The sequence below is a fragment of the Chiroxiphia lanceolata genome, chromosome 2 (assembly GCF_009829145.1).
Source record: "Chiroxiphia lanceolata isolate bChiLan1 chromosome 2, bChiLan1.pri, whole genome shotgun sequence".
Lineage (NCBI taxonomy): Eukaryota > Metazoa > Chordata > Aves > Passeriformes > Pipridae > Chiroxiphia > Chiroxiphia lanceolata.
In genome coordinates, this window is record NC_045638.1 from 8,834,927 (window position 1) to 8,849,124 (window position 14,198).

Consider the following 14,198-nt stretch of genomic DNA (forward strand, 5'->3'; position numbering starts at 1 on the left):
CAGAATAACAAGAGGCAGAGGTAAATTAATTTACTTATCCTCAGAAATGCAGCAAGCTCTCCTAACACTATCCCTTTTGCAGTATACGATTACTGGCTCGTTGCATAGGACAAAGCACACACTAAAATTACAAGATAATTAAAAACTTCATAACTTAAATACTACAGAATTACTTATGATTAGAGGCACTAATTATTACTGTCTGATGAGAGAATTTACATTATACTGAAAACTATAATGAGAAACTCAGAAAACATGGTACTTGCAAAGCGAGTCTATGGATGCATGAAAACAAAGTTATCTCTATCCCTCCCTCCCATCACTCCTCTCATGTATGTTAGTTTTTATTCTAGAAGTAAAAAAAAAATTGATGTTTCGTCCCTACTACTTCATATTTTTGTCCTGTTACTATTAAACAGGTTTATAATTTAAGTAATCTTATTTTTTCCCCAGAGCAGGCACGTGTTTCCCTAAAGAAGCACATGGAAAACACACTTCCCACGGGGAACCCAAACCCAGCCATCACTGAAATGTGAGCTGGTAATTCACAGGCTCGTATCACAGCCCCGGATTACAGTGTGTGACGTGGAGAAGGACACCCCTAGCAGAGTTTAAGGAAATTCTTCTCAGTGCTTACGGATCTGTCCTTTGCTTCTTCTCATCTCCAATGGCCAGGTTTCTGCAGCTCTTCACCAGGATGTTGAGGGCACCTGTTTTGTAGATGTAGTTGATATTGAGAAGGATTTCACCGCTGACCTTCACGTTGCCATAGTCACCAGTTTCACTATATACACTCAGCATGCTGTTAATGCTTGTCTGGAGGGGGAGAGAAAAAAGGTCTTGGAGGTTGAAACACATTATTCTTTTCCAGGATCTGCTTTCTTCATATTGCTACAGCCATGCAATATTATCACACTTGTTAGGACTTGCTATGAAAGCACATATATCATAGAATAGAAATATCACAGTTTGGTGTAAAAGGGAATGAGAATTACACTTAATAATAGTTTAAATGTCTAGACAGATTATATTTTTACATGCAGGACTCAAATCTATTTATAAAAATGACTAAATCTGAGTTACCACCTTTTAATTAATGGATGAACTGAAGAGCAGACAGGCTACATAAATTGCAAGCTCCCAGAGGTTCCAAGCAGGAAAAAAAAAATAAAAAAATCACCTCCTGGCTCAGCTGATCACCTAATTTTTTACTGATTACCATAAGACAACTACTGACAGAACCCTTAGAAAAAAGTATGAGGATGTTTCCCATATTGGAGATGGTATAAAACCATATTTGTTTAAAGTGCAACCCACGTCTCATTAGCAATTTTGTAACAATGAGTAAAATTCAAAACCCCCCATTTCTGCAATTTTTGTAAAGCCAAAAGCGTTGGCAATAATCCCACAAATTTTCCACTACAGCATAACATATCATCCCCCAATCCCTTTTTCTTCACAGTAATAAGATGCAGAGTATTGCCATGAGGATTTCCCCTTCCAAAATTTACAGTTAGGAAAGAACTGAATATTTCTTAAAGAAAATCAAAGCAATATGCACACTGCCAGAACATTCAAGAAATCTGGTGCACATTTTCTTTTGGGTCATTGAGCACGACTTCTCAAAAATATATATAACCATCTAAATTCTAACACATAGGAACCTTGCAAGACACACAGGTAACAGTCTTCAACAAAAAGGGAGAAAAGAGACAGAAACCTTTAAAGTAAGCTAAGCAGAGGATTCAGAACTCACAGTATCACCGTCTTTTTCAGGTACATTTAAATATGTCCACTTTCTGTCAGAGCCTTCTGGGGAGTTCTTTAAAGAAGGCAGTGCAAGAAGATCAAGAGAAAAGAGCATTAGATTGCTGCAATAAGAATAAGTGCAGTGAGAAATCTTTACCTATACAGACAGGTAAAGGAAGTTTATATTGCAAAGCCATAGCGAGAAAGGAAGAAAAAGGGTATCACCAAATCAGAGAAATGCTGTGTTTTCCATATATTTCAAGTATTGAAGGATGTGTTGTTCAAGGTAATTAAATAGAAATGAGGTGTAATCTCTGTATCAAACTAAATGAGTTCTATTTCAGACCACCAACTCAGCAGATTTGGATTCATATTAGATTATATTTGGATTTGTTCTCATTTACATGTGCATGAAGTCAATCCTCCCTGGAGCTACTCAAAAACTAAGCATTCCTGTGTTTGCAGCATCAGTGCCTTTGTACAAGGCACTGTACAGTTTCTCTGTGGAGTTCAGAAGAATAAAAGACAAATGCACAAAAATGTTGAAACATGTCACTCTCTGGGAAAAAATACAGTATTTAGTTATTGGGGAAATATTTTCCCTCCTCTATTTGCTAGAGCAGGATCTGGAAATCTCACTAAGGACCTCAAGGGAAACTGTATCTTGATCTACCTCCTTCCTTACCAGCTGCAGGGAAGAGCACAGTCAAGGGAAGGAGCCACACAGAAAGAATCTGTCTGTGGCAAAACCCAAATCTCCAAGCACTTTGCCAAAGGGCCCTGCAGCACAGAAGGCTGGAGGGATAAACAGTTCTATGTCAATGTGGTAAACAACAACAGACATGAAAAAAATTATTTATATAAGCAATAATTACCCATGAAGTTCATTTTATATACCACAAAGGAATAATAAACAGCAAAAAATGTACTTTTACTGTATTTCTGCTGGCCTTCTTTATCCTCAATTAAAAAAAAACCCAGAAAAATGTAAAAGGCTTGTCCTTTTAATCCTTTCTATAATTGGCTGAAATCCCACGAACAGAATTGCATAAAATTATTGAAAAATTATCAACACACACCAAAGAATGTGTCATATTTCCTTCTATTCCTAACATGCCTTAAGCTACATTCCAGCCTTTATGCATTTCCACCTCTAGCATACATGAAAATGAGTATCCTTGGACACTGCTGCCTTTGAAACTCTCAGTGAACTTAACAGTTCCAGTACATGCTATAAATGCCTAAATTATCCCTGTAACAACTTGTATACCCATTTCAGAATATAACGAGGTTATACTAACACAAGGAGGTGGATGAGTTCTTCTTTACTGAATTCAAATACATTTTTCCTCAATCCTTGGGTAAGCAGGCAGCAAGGGATAAATAATTGAGAAAAAAACCACAGCACAAATTCCTAAACAAATAGTTGACCTCTGACCCTAGAATTTATGCATACACATTTTTGAACTGTTTACAAACCACAAAGAAAATTACACAAATTTAGTAGGACTTTATATACTTCACTTTCCGTCCCTATCCCCCCACAAGACTGTTCTGTAGCATTTACACTGGTCATTACAATGTAAAATCTTTAAGAAATATACTCATATTCCAGTTCCATAAGTAGTAAACAACAATCACACATGCAGGATGCAGAGCCTCATTTTAGTACCTCACTAAGAATTATGTTTGTTTTGCATCATATCTTATGGCTGCAATAAAGCACTGGAACCATTTAGTCTTCCTGATGTGATGGGTCCTGACAACACCATATAAATATGCTTGGGAAAGAAATCAGTGAAGGATACAGGGAAAACTAAATACATAGTTCATGTATTAGCACTGGGAAAACACAAAGAAAAATAAAATTATGAGATACAATTTCTCTTCAATGATGCAGTTTCCACTTTTATTTTTGCTCACTCATGTTGCAGGCAGATCTCAAGTATCTTTTACCCCTTGTGACATTTCTTCCTTTTGCTCAAATGCCCATTTTCAGACTAGACATACTTACGTTAAATTCTCAGATTTGAAAAAAAGAAAGAAAAAAACAGGGAAAAAAAGGGGAGAAAAACCATACAGTTAGAGATTACTGTGCATTAATAATGTTATTTCAATGTGACTCAATAGCACAAAGTCATTGGAAAGATAGCACGTGAAAAAAAACATACAGTGAAGAAGCTCAAGGGCTTAACAATCAGACTGACGGGAAAAATAAGAGAGATGGGGAAATGTTGGTAACTAGTAACACACTTAAGGGGAATGAAGAAAAACAAAAAGAATCTGTGAAATTGACCTCCTGTTGCAGGGAGAAGAAGCTTGCCATTCACAACTTTGCCATTAACATGGCATGCAGTGACATTAATTATCATGTCATGGAGAATAAGGAGAAGCGAAAGCATTGAGATGTGAAATTATCTCAAACCTACAGCACTGAAGAAGCTGCACTCTGCTTGAGAAAAAGGTCAGAGGGAAACCTACAGCAAAGGACAAACCCAGCATACAGATAGAACCCTGCCTACAGCACAGAGGGAGGGATCTCTAAATGCAGTTCCTCAATTAGTGCCCGAATCAGAGAAAGCACTTGAGCACCTGCAACCCTCCTATCAATATTCACAGGAAACAAAAATTATTTTTTCTATAAAATCCATGGGACCAGCAAGCAGTGGATAATATGAGTCATAGTCAGCTTTGGCTAAGTGGGTCTAATTAGACCAGTATCAACAGGCTAGATGTGCTCAAGTCTGATTTGGTCCGAAGAGCTGCGTGTCTCTGTCGCGTCTGTTTCTGTGAACTACACAAATTAGAAGGAAAAATAGTCTGGACACGATCAGATCTAAGACATCAAAATGCTCTGTGGTGGTAATATTCCCAGCCTTTTCTCATTCCCATGTAAGCCAAGCTTGGGTTCAACCATCTCCATCTCTTTGGGATCAAGATCATAAGCAGGGATTCCCCGGGCCCTGCTTGCATGGCAACTAAAGGGGATGCAATCTAGAAAAGACATTTCAGTGGTTATTGTCATAGAGCAAATTTTCGCTTCCCTTTTAATATACAGACTCATCACCTCTCTTCAAAACTTCAACACTCTCATCCTACCTAGTTTGTTGCGGTTTTCTGATACTGCCTTTGCTGTCCAGAGCTATTCTTAGACACAAGTCAGGAAGAAGAGCGGCCACAGAGAACTCCATGACTTCTCTGAAGATACTATCAGTTGCCCACAGATCCCAAAAAATGAGGTATACAGCAGGTAATAAACTAGACATGTTAAAGGCTACTTTTATCATCCATTTTCTTTCCCAGTGAATAACAGACAGCATAACAAACTGCACAAGTCTTCTCATTCCAATTTTGTTGTATCTCAAAAATGCCTGTTACAACCTGAAAATGAAGATATCCTTTTGTTGTCACCAACCCAAATCCCCAAGTATTTCCCTCCTCACTGTAAGGGGAAATACTTTTCAGATGTGGGTGGCACAGCAATCATGTCATAAAGAAAGTTGGCTTGGCAGGTGGACCATGATGGGTGGTATGTATGCAAACACACAGACAAGTATTTGTGTCCCAAGAACCTGAACAATCAGAAAGTGATTTGAGATGGAAGATCCCACTATAGCCTTGTTCTCTTAATTTCAATTAAATTAAGTGCTCCTCTGCAATGATGAGCAGTCACCACAGACACCTATGGTTTGCCTTCCCCAAATGTAAGCTTGGTAGTAGCCTCAGCATGTGAGGAAATCTGCTGATGAGTACGAAAAATATTTTTCTCTTTTCATGCACTGCAGAGAACAGCACTTTAGCTTTGAACAGATCAAAAATATAATAGAAAATCTATCTAAAATTAAAAGATGTTTCTTATATGCAGGATGAAAGATGACCTGCTGCTAAGTGATATGAAGACAAATTCCTTTTTAGAGGAAAGGTGGTGTTTTGTGGAAGGAAAAAGCATATGTTTTCTACTCAAGATCTTACTGTTGGTAATCCACTTGCCATATGTTCGTGTTTTCTTGAATAACGAGAGGCCACTATGGCATCAATATCTTCTTCTCTTTCATCCAGATAATCCTAAATGACAAACAGGCAGTTTAGTTGTCTTATTCTGCTGTGTATTTGGTCAGCCTCTGTCACGTAGTTTTGTTTCACGTTTTCTGCTTTAGGAAGACAACAGCAATGCAAATTCTATTCTCTAGAGGAATTTTGATTTACATTTTCCACATCTTTGCACAGGCACAGAGGACAAGGGGAAGAGGCTCTGTTACAGTTTCAGGATTCAGTTGCTTAAGAACTGGAAAAGTTCACACATACACTTCATCTCTTATTCTGGAGGAACGTATCTTTGTGTGGCCAACAATTACACATAAACAAAACCCCACTTCCATGCCTATGAACAATCTCATGTGAATTAACTTATTCTGCTTACTACTATTTGCATTCATGAATTCAGGTTTGTAAATCTTAGAGGGATATGGTGAGAATTTGTTAAATCCTAAAAAAAAGAAATGAGTGAATTAAGGTCCCATTCCAGTGGCCAGGGGGACCACTGATATTGGTTTACCTGAAGACATGTGTAGCCAAAAGCCATTAGATGATTGATTTGTTACATCCCAGGTCACATGTCCATACAAGACAAAATTTTTAGAATCCAGAAATCCAGTTTTCCAATTATTACCCACATTTGTATCAGTCACAGTCACACAAACAGACAAGTACACAATTTGCATTACTTTTGCACCCTTTGTGTTGCAGTGTTTAGAGATGTTTTCATGGACACAGTCATTAGAACAGAACCCTTTTAACTGGCAGTGCTGAAAGCCCTGGGTTATTGTCAAACCACGTGGGAAGAAACTTGCCATCATACAGACTGAATATATTTGAGAGGTAAGCAAAAAACCAAGTTGATGGGCGTTTTTAAAATTCCTGTACTGTTTTAACAAAAGAAAGGGAGGAAATTCAATAATTGCACAGCTTTATATTTGTGCTCGAGTTTTAACAAGCAAGACTGAACTGCAACATCTTTAACTTATATAGAGAAAAAATAATTTTCATTGTTTAAGGACAGCAATAAAATAAAATCTAAAAGAAACAAGATCTGGATGGTAGTTCTAATAGGACTCTTAACTTTTGCTTGAAGTAACAGAAAAAAATACCAACAGACAATTATCATCCTATCAAGTATAGTTTGGAAATTTCAAGTGTTTCCTTAAACCTTATGGCAAGTATTTTGAAAGACTCTGCTTTTAGTTTTGATGGAAGTCAAAGGTTCAACTTCCTTATATCTGCTTTGCAGCTATAAAAATCTTGTGTTTTGACCTACCTCAATCTCTATTGTTTAGTTGCTCTCACTCTGAAACTAAACAGAGAAGTATTGTATTCAAATTCAAGGGTCTCAAAGACTACTATGCTAATCAGGAAAAACAGAGCAGAGAAGAAATGCTGCTGGAGAGTTGAACTGTCATGGTTTACATTAAAGATCTGCAGTACATTCATTGTTAGTGTGCATAAAACTAGCTGTTACATCTCTTCTCCTTCACTCCAGTGACTGAACTGAATTAAAACCAGCTGAAAGTGATGCAAAATTTTCTATTATGATTTGTAACCACATATTTAATATTGAGCAGAGGGAAATCAGGACAAGCTATTGCTATTTGGGACCGAGATTTACATACTGACACAAACCCTCCTCTTGGCTTCGTGTTCTTACCATGAGTTTCCTCTGCTGGTCTCATACCTTTCTAACCTATTCAAGGCAGTGTTAACATCCCACAGAAAAAAAAAAAGTCATAGATATTTATAAATATATAAAGAAAATATATATAAATATATAAAAGGAAAAATCCATGGAGATCCAGGCACAACAGAGCAAACTATTTCAGGTAGACAGAGAGCTGAATCCTCCAAAATAACCCCTCACCAAAAACCTGAAATAAAAACAAAAAAACCCCAATCTACCCTTCATTTCTACTTCACTCACTAAGTTCAGAATCCAGATGATGTACTCGAGTTTTAAATTTGAGACAAGAAAACACAGTTTTCTTTCTTGCCCATATAAAAGGAAGGAGCAGTTCTGATAATACACATAAAACTATTTCTTTTACAGTGCTGTATGCACACCAGTGAACTTTAAAATAAACAGTGTTACATTTTTATTACTGAATAATAAAACACAAGAAAGAAAAAAAAAAAAGTGGTAAGGCAACATCTTTAGACTGACATGTTGGGATGTTTCAGACCTAGACACTCAAATACTGACAGTGTTTCAAAGAGTCCTAGGGACTGCTAATTGAATACCAATTTTTTGTCTGCAAGCAGATATCTAAAACCTGAAAAACAAAAAGGTTAATGTTTAACCTATGCTCTTCATTCATTTTACACCAAGACGATTATGTTTCTCAGGAGGTGTCACAGAACTGCAACTACATAATTGGTTAGCGCTATTAGGTTATTAAAGTTAGAGCTAGTAGGATATTAATCTCATGGTCTCCAGTGGGGGTTGTAAAATGCACATCATCCAATTACTTCTGAAAAAGCAGCTGAGCATGTAATGAACACTACTTGGTCAGGAATTCAACACACAACTCTCTAGACAAGGTGCTCACACCTGAACACTAGATTTAACTGGTTCCCTCTGTTCCTTGCTAAATACCTACCACACTATGTGGGGTTTTGGGGGTTGTCCCTTTCAACTATCAGAAGCAATAGTAAGTTAGGGAAGCAAAATATCCATTCAATTGTCCAGCTAATTTCTCTATATGTGTACTGGGTTTTCCTGATAAAGGCTGGAGCAAAGCAGCTGAAAGCCTTTTCCCATCCTTCCAGCTGATAAATTCCAGCAATCTGCATATCCTATTGACATGTGGCATCTCCCACACCACTGCTGTCAGCTCCCATCTCCCAGGACTGAAGGAGCTCAGCCGGCTCCATCAGCCAGCTGAGAGGAAAGGAGGTATAACTTCCCAACTTTTCTCAGGCTGCAGGAACTGTTGTTACCTTCATCAGATCTCTTTCTCTTTGTCTCTTATATCAAGCATCAAGTTATACTGAGCATCAAACTAAATTCCAGCAGGAATACAGCTTTTATCTCGAAACACTGCATCCGTAACGATTATAGGACAAGACTATGAAGGACTCCTGTGAGTCAAACTACCTTGAAAAATATGATAACACTAAAGATGATGAATGCAATCAATTCATTTCATAAGGCAGAGAAAAGGGAGGATATGGGTAGAATCAGAGATCTGTGAATCCTGTTATGAATGAATTTTAAAAGGGAATGAGCGCTCTCACAGACCCTGGAGCAACTTAATCAAGGTTATGCTACAAGAGGTGTCTCCTATGCTAGCAAAGGAGCTGGAGATTTGCTGAGTACAATTTAAAATTTCATTCAGAGACAGCAAGAAAGAAGGAGGAAAAAAAATAGGAAAAAAGAAAGCCACCTCTGAATAAGAGGAAGACAAAAATCAAAGAACAGAAAACCTCTCTGGACTTGTCATCTCTGACATCTGCCTCAGAGAAATACCTAAGTAGTAACTATCAGACCCTGTACAATTAGAGCAGAGAACTGATATAAAGACATTTAAAGTCTGTATTTTCTTATTTTATGCTTTTCTTCTGCAATATTTTCCAGTTTCTTAATAAAGAACACATCCTTTTTCTTGATTACAATTTAAAAATAAGCCACTTATTTTTGAAGTTTTTCTTCCACCATCTGACAGACTCCTTAAAGAATAACTCAAAGCAATGCTGCAGGCAAATTCTCTGACTGTTAACAGTCCAAGAAACTGATGGAAATCCCAACATGTGATTCTCCACTAAGACACAAGTATCAAACTCTACAAGGAGGGGAGACATCTACCATGGTCAATGCTCTTCTGAAAAGAACAGATGGTAAGGAAGGACTGTGACAACAGACAAAATGCATAAGCTATAAACACACGATTGGAAACTTTAGAATAAACTATGATTACATGAAGAACTATTTAAATAACTTTTTCCTCCCTCATGCATATTTAACAAGCTTGGATTTTTTTTTATAGCATTGATGCACATCTGCAAATTGCCTGGCTTGGATATGTGCATAAGAAGAGAAGGAAATTGTGAATCACTTCAGTAAAAGCAGTTCATAAAATACACAGAAAAAGACACGGAGATGTATGGAAGAGGCAACAGGAAAAGGAGCTAAACAACAGGGACAGAAGAGAAAGCCGGGTCTTCATTTGCTAAAAATATAAATAAGGGGAAAACCAAACCAGATAAAGATTAAAGTCTTCAAAGTATAGAACTTTTCAGCATCAAAATTAAAATCTATGAAAGTATGAATTAACAGAATTTCAGAGCATGTGTAATTTATTGCCTGGAATTTATTTTCAGACTAGATTTCTTTCACCTGTGCACTCAAAAACCCAGCCAATTAATAACAAACTGAAACCATGACTCAGAAGATGACACTGTTTAAAACTTCATTAAATATCCCTGAAATAATGTTCTGGATTATCCATATTTTACACTGATATACATGCAGTGCTGATTTCATAAGTCTAAACAAACTATTTCCACCAGATAAACATTTGCATCTTTATAACTCACCAGTTCCTGATCTAAGGCACTAGGTACAGATTTGCTTCTCATGCTGAGAGTATCCTCATTCCCTTCAGAGAAGGATTCACTCAAATCTATCTCAGATCGGCTACGGTCTGGAAAATAAAATCAATTAAAATGTTTGCTATAATTTGTACCGAGATGTTAATTTCATATCCCACACAAGTATTGTCCCAAACCCAACTGTTTTTTAAGAAAATAAAAATTCATCAAAACAATACTTTAGTTACTTGTCAAAAACTGTAACAATTGAACATCAATATAATAAATGGAAAAATATGTCCTCTGATGCTGTTCAGCCTTCTGGGCAATATTATTTCCCCTGCACTGTTTATCTGCTGGGATTGTCTCCTGTGGATGATACTGTAGATCAAAGTTTTGACTTTCTCTGGGCTCGTCAGCCTGGAATATTGCAAAACTTGCCATCCAAGTGCTCACAGTGATTACCTACCACCACCACCAAATTTACTTCAGCATCTGCTTCAGAACCAAGCAACTGGGGATACAAATGGATGCAGAAAGTACTTCTGACATTAATACTGTTCCTTGTGCAGAAATTAATGGAAAACAAACAAGTCTCAAGACCTCCAGCAATTCCTTTCAGTCCCCTGGGTCTCTCATCCATTCTATAGGCATAAAAAACAGATGTCTTGAGGGAAGATTTTCTTAGTCCTCCCCATATAAATATGTTGTGTGACTGTTTCAATATATTTGGAAAGAAAAAGAGGGAAGAGAATACTTTTAGATCCTGCAGATGGGAGTCTGAATCTTTTTAATTGTTCATCTTCTACCTCATCTACAGTTGACATGACAGGAAAGGTCACTCTTCTGAGCTTAATGACCTTTGATACCTGCCAACAAGGAGACAGTGAAGAGTTTGAGGCCAATTCCCAAGTTACCTACAATTTTGCTTGGCATCAATTTGCTTTGGTAACATGAGGTCAGTTCTTATCTATTAGGAAAGCCTTTATTTTATAAGGGAGCAGGAACAGGAGAATTTTCACTTCATAAGGGAGTAGCCATCTGTAACATCTCTGCCTGGAGTTGCACTGTACGATACTATCAAAAGAAACTCAGATGCTTTCAAGCTGAAGTATCTAAGGTAAAGGACATTACCTCCTTTGATTAACTCTGTGAGATACACCACTAGGTTTCTGCTTTGGGCTAAATTCAGCTGCAATAAAGTGAGTCCTGCTGTGTTTCAGAGAGAAACCTGTAAACCCAAACCCACTCTGTTATCCCTGTAGGAAGCCAACTGAGCGTCTGGGAGAAGCAGAAGAGTGCAGGGTGTTCCTGCCTCCTGTTTCAGATGGGAAAAAGAGGATCTCCACCTGCTGCTGCAAAGTGGCTGTGACAGCACCTTCCTGTGCAAGCCTTTTTCACCTAACAGCCTTCCATGAAATGAGGTAATTTACAGACTGATTGACTGGTTCAGTGCATCACATATAAAAATGAAATGACATGAAGTCTGTAAGGGGCTTGCTGTCTGACCACTCTTTGTTTCACAAATTTGCTTCTGGGCAAAGTGGGTGTGAAATGTAATGGCAGAAGCAGAGTAGTATTATATACAGATTGCAGACTGGTAGCATTTTATTCAGGTGAGCACACAGAGAATGATTTAACAATGTGCAATTGTGACTGAAATCTTTTAAATTCTGAGCATGTGATTTACCTAACACTCACATTGTGCCAATATTACCGGGGTTAGGATTACCATTTTTTTCATGTAAAACTTGTGAAGTGGTATGAAATTTGTTAATAAAAGGGAAACATTTTCAGAATGAATTTAAACAAATTTATAAAATTTACACCTGGTCTTTCACTGTACTTTAAAAACAAAAGGAGCAGAGTCATAAGAATAGGAATAATCCTCTGATACTAAAGGCTGGTAGAAAGGAGGAAAAGACTTAATACTTGCCTGATGACAAAGATACCCTAGAAACTGCAATGGAGGGTGTTCCAGATGCTTTCCTACAGTGTTTCTTTACTAAATCTTCAGGTACACTTTCACTTGCTGGAATAATCATGCCATTTTCTAAGCCAGTGTCCTGCCCAATAAAAAAAAATGCACACCCTATAAACACAAAATCTGAGTTTATTCACTATCAGTCTATAAAAACATCATTTCTGTTAGATCCCAGAACTCCAAAGCTCCTTTAGCAACCAGTCTATTACTGAACATATTTAGATTCTAATCTAATCTGCTTCACTTAGCACTGATCATGCATAAAATTTGCACAAAAATGCGATTCATGCTTACATGCTGAGTTTACAGCTGAAGAATCAGAGCAGCTCATCAGGAGTGAGAGCAGGGAACTGAAATACTCAAATCTATTGGAAGTTCACTTAGCTCAGAAATTAAAAAAAAAACAACAAACAAACCAAAACAAAAAACCTATGGATTTTATACCAGCATTATGATTTCAGCCAAGGTAGAGCCAAAGGGACTTTGACTAGTTAAATTTTGCCAGCATGACCCCTTAAATAAAGCCAATGTATTTGATATCATTATGATTTTTTGCCTTCCTGTAAAAGAATGACTAATAACATAACTCCATATAAATTAAATTAATTTTTCAAAGAAATTGAATGCACTTGAAAACGAGTCAGTCTATATGCCAAAAAGAATACAAATGAAACAACTATTAATTTATTTACAGGTCCCAAAACTGCCCTTCATATATACTAATTTTTTTTTTGTTGTTACAAAAGACAACATATTAGACCAAGTATCTGGAAGTAAGAAAGAAAATTGATGCATTTAACAGAGCTCTGATCTAAACACTCATCTACTTTTTTTTCAAACATTGATGGAAAAAGGCTCTGACTATAAATTTTACTTCCCCTGTGCACTTAAATCATGGCAACTTAGGATAACTTGCTAGTACAATCTTGATTTTTCAAGAAGGGTGACTGAAATGAATTGGAGAATGGCATCTCTGTGCATAGCCAAAAGGAGATGGGTGATAAACAGGCAGATTGTCTGGGAATAAAGAGAGTGTCTGCTTCTGGATAGATGAGCCACATCCTTCTGCTGATTACAAAAAGCCAAGGTGGTCAGCCTCGCTCAGGTGTGGCCACCTACATTCCAAGAGGCCTAACAGGAGGTGAGAGGAATTATTTTGATAATGTGTCTAGCACACATTTTGTGTTATGGTATAATTTATGCAGAGTCCAGCGTCCAAATCCAGAAAAAACTAAAATCAGTTTGGCCCGATTTTTTGCAAGTGCTGGATTTTCAGTTTCCCTTACAAGTCAGTGGGACCATACTGGACCCTGCATGCTTGAAAGTCCTGTCCTTAGTTCATAACACTTAGTTGAGGCCCTGAAGTGCCAAAAATGCTTATTCCCAAACCCTTGTGCCTCCCAGTTCAGAATTTTTAACTCATTATATAATACTGGATAGCAACAGCAATTTTTAGACAAAAGAGAACAGTCTGCCAAACCAAAAACCACGTCACTGATAGAGTATGACAAGTTCTGTTCCAGCAGAGATCTTCACTGGTCCCAGCAGAACTAAGGAAGAAATAAGATCTTCTCTGTCAGGCTTGTCTTCACTGGGCTACAAATCGATCTAACAGGGCAGATACCAGCCAAGTCATCTTGTTTGGTGTCAGCTGTGCTTGGTGTGAGCTCCACATCACTGTACTTACCCTGCTATAATCTGCAGTCATGCTGCGCGTGCTGAGAGCCAGAGACCTCGGGAGGGAAGGTATGGGAGCACTGCTCCCCCTCACAGGACCCACAGCCCCTCTCAGATGACCTGCAGCAGCCTCCACAACACTGCTGTTCAGTGAAAGACTGCTCCCTCTGGGGTGGAGAGAGGAGTATTAAAGGGTTATTGCTTTGAGAAA

The 14,198-nt window shown here is 37.7% G+C and overlaps 1 protein-coding gene across 6 annotated transcripts in view; it reads right to left on the minus strand.

The window, feature by feature from the left end:
- SYTL5 (synaptotagmin like 5) overlaps window positions 1-14,198 on the minus strand; it is a 95,786-nt gene that overhangs the window by 15,879 nt on the left and 65,709 nt on the right. For 2 of the 6 annotated variants that reach the window (XM_032679982.1, XM_032679983.1), the window contains exons 7-12: window positions 13,998-14,154; window positions 12,263-12,392; window positions 10,333-10,439; window positions 5,722-5,814; window positions 1,757-1,822; window positions 638-816 (exon numbers count right to left, since the gene is read on the minus strand). In XM_032679982.1, coding sequence (XP_032535873.1) covers window positions 638-816; window positions 1,757-1,822; window positions 5,722-5,814; window positions 10,333-10,439; window positions 12,263-12,392; window positions 13,998-14,154 — 732 coding nt within the window. The remainder of the gene's footprint in view (window positions 1-637; window positions 817-1,756; window positions 1,823-5,721; window positions 5,815-10,332; window positions 10,440-12,262; window positions 12,393-13,997; window positions 14,155-14,198) is intronic. The other 4 variants (XM_032679984.1, XM_032679987.1, XM_032679986.1 and 1 more) reach the window with 4 other exon arrangements.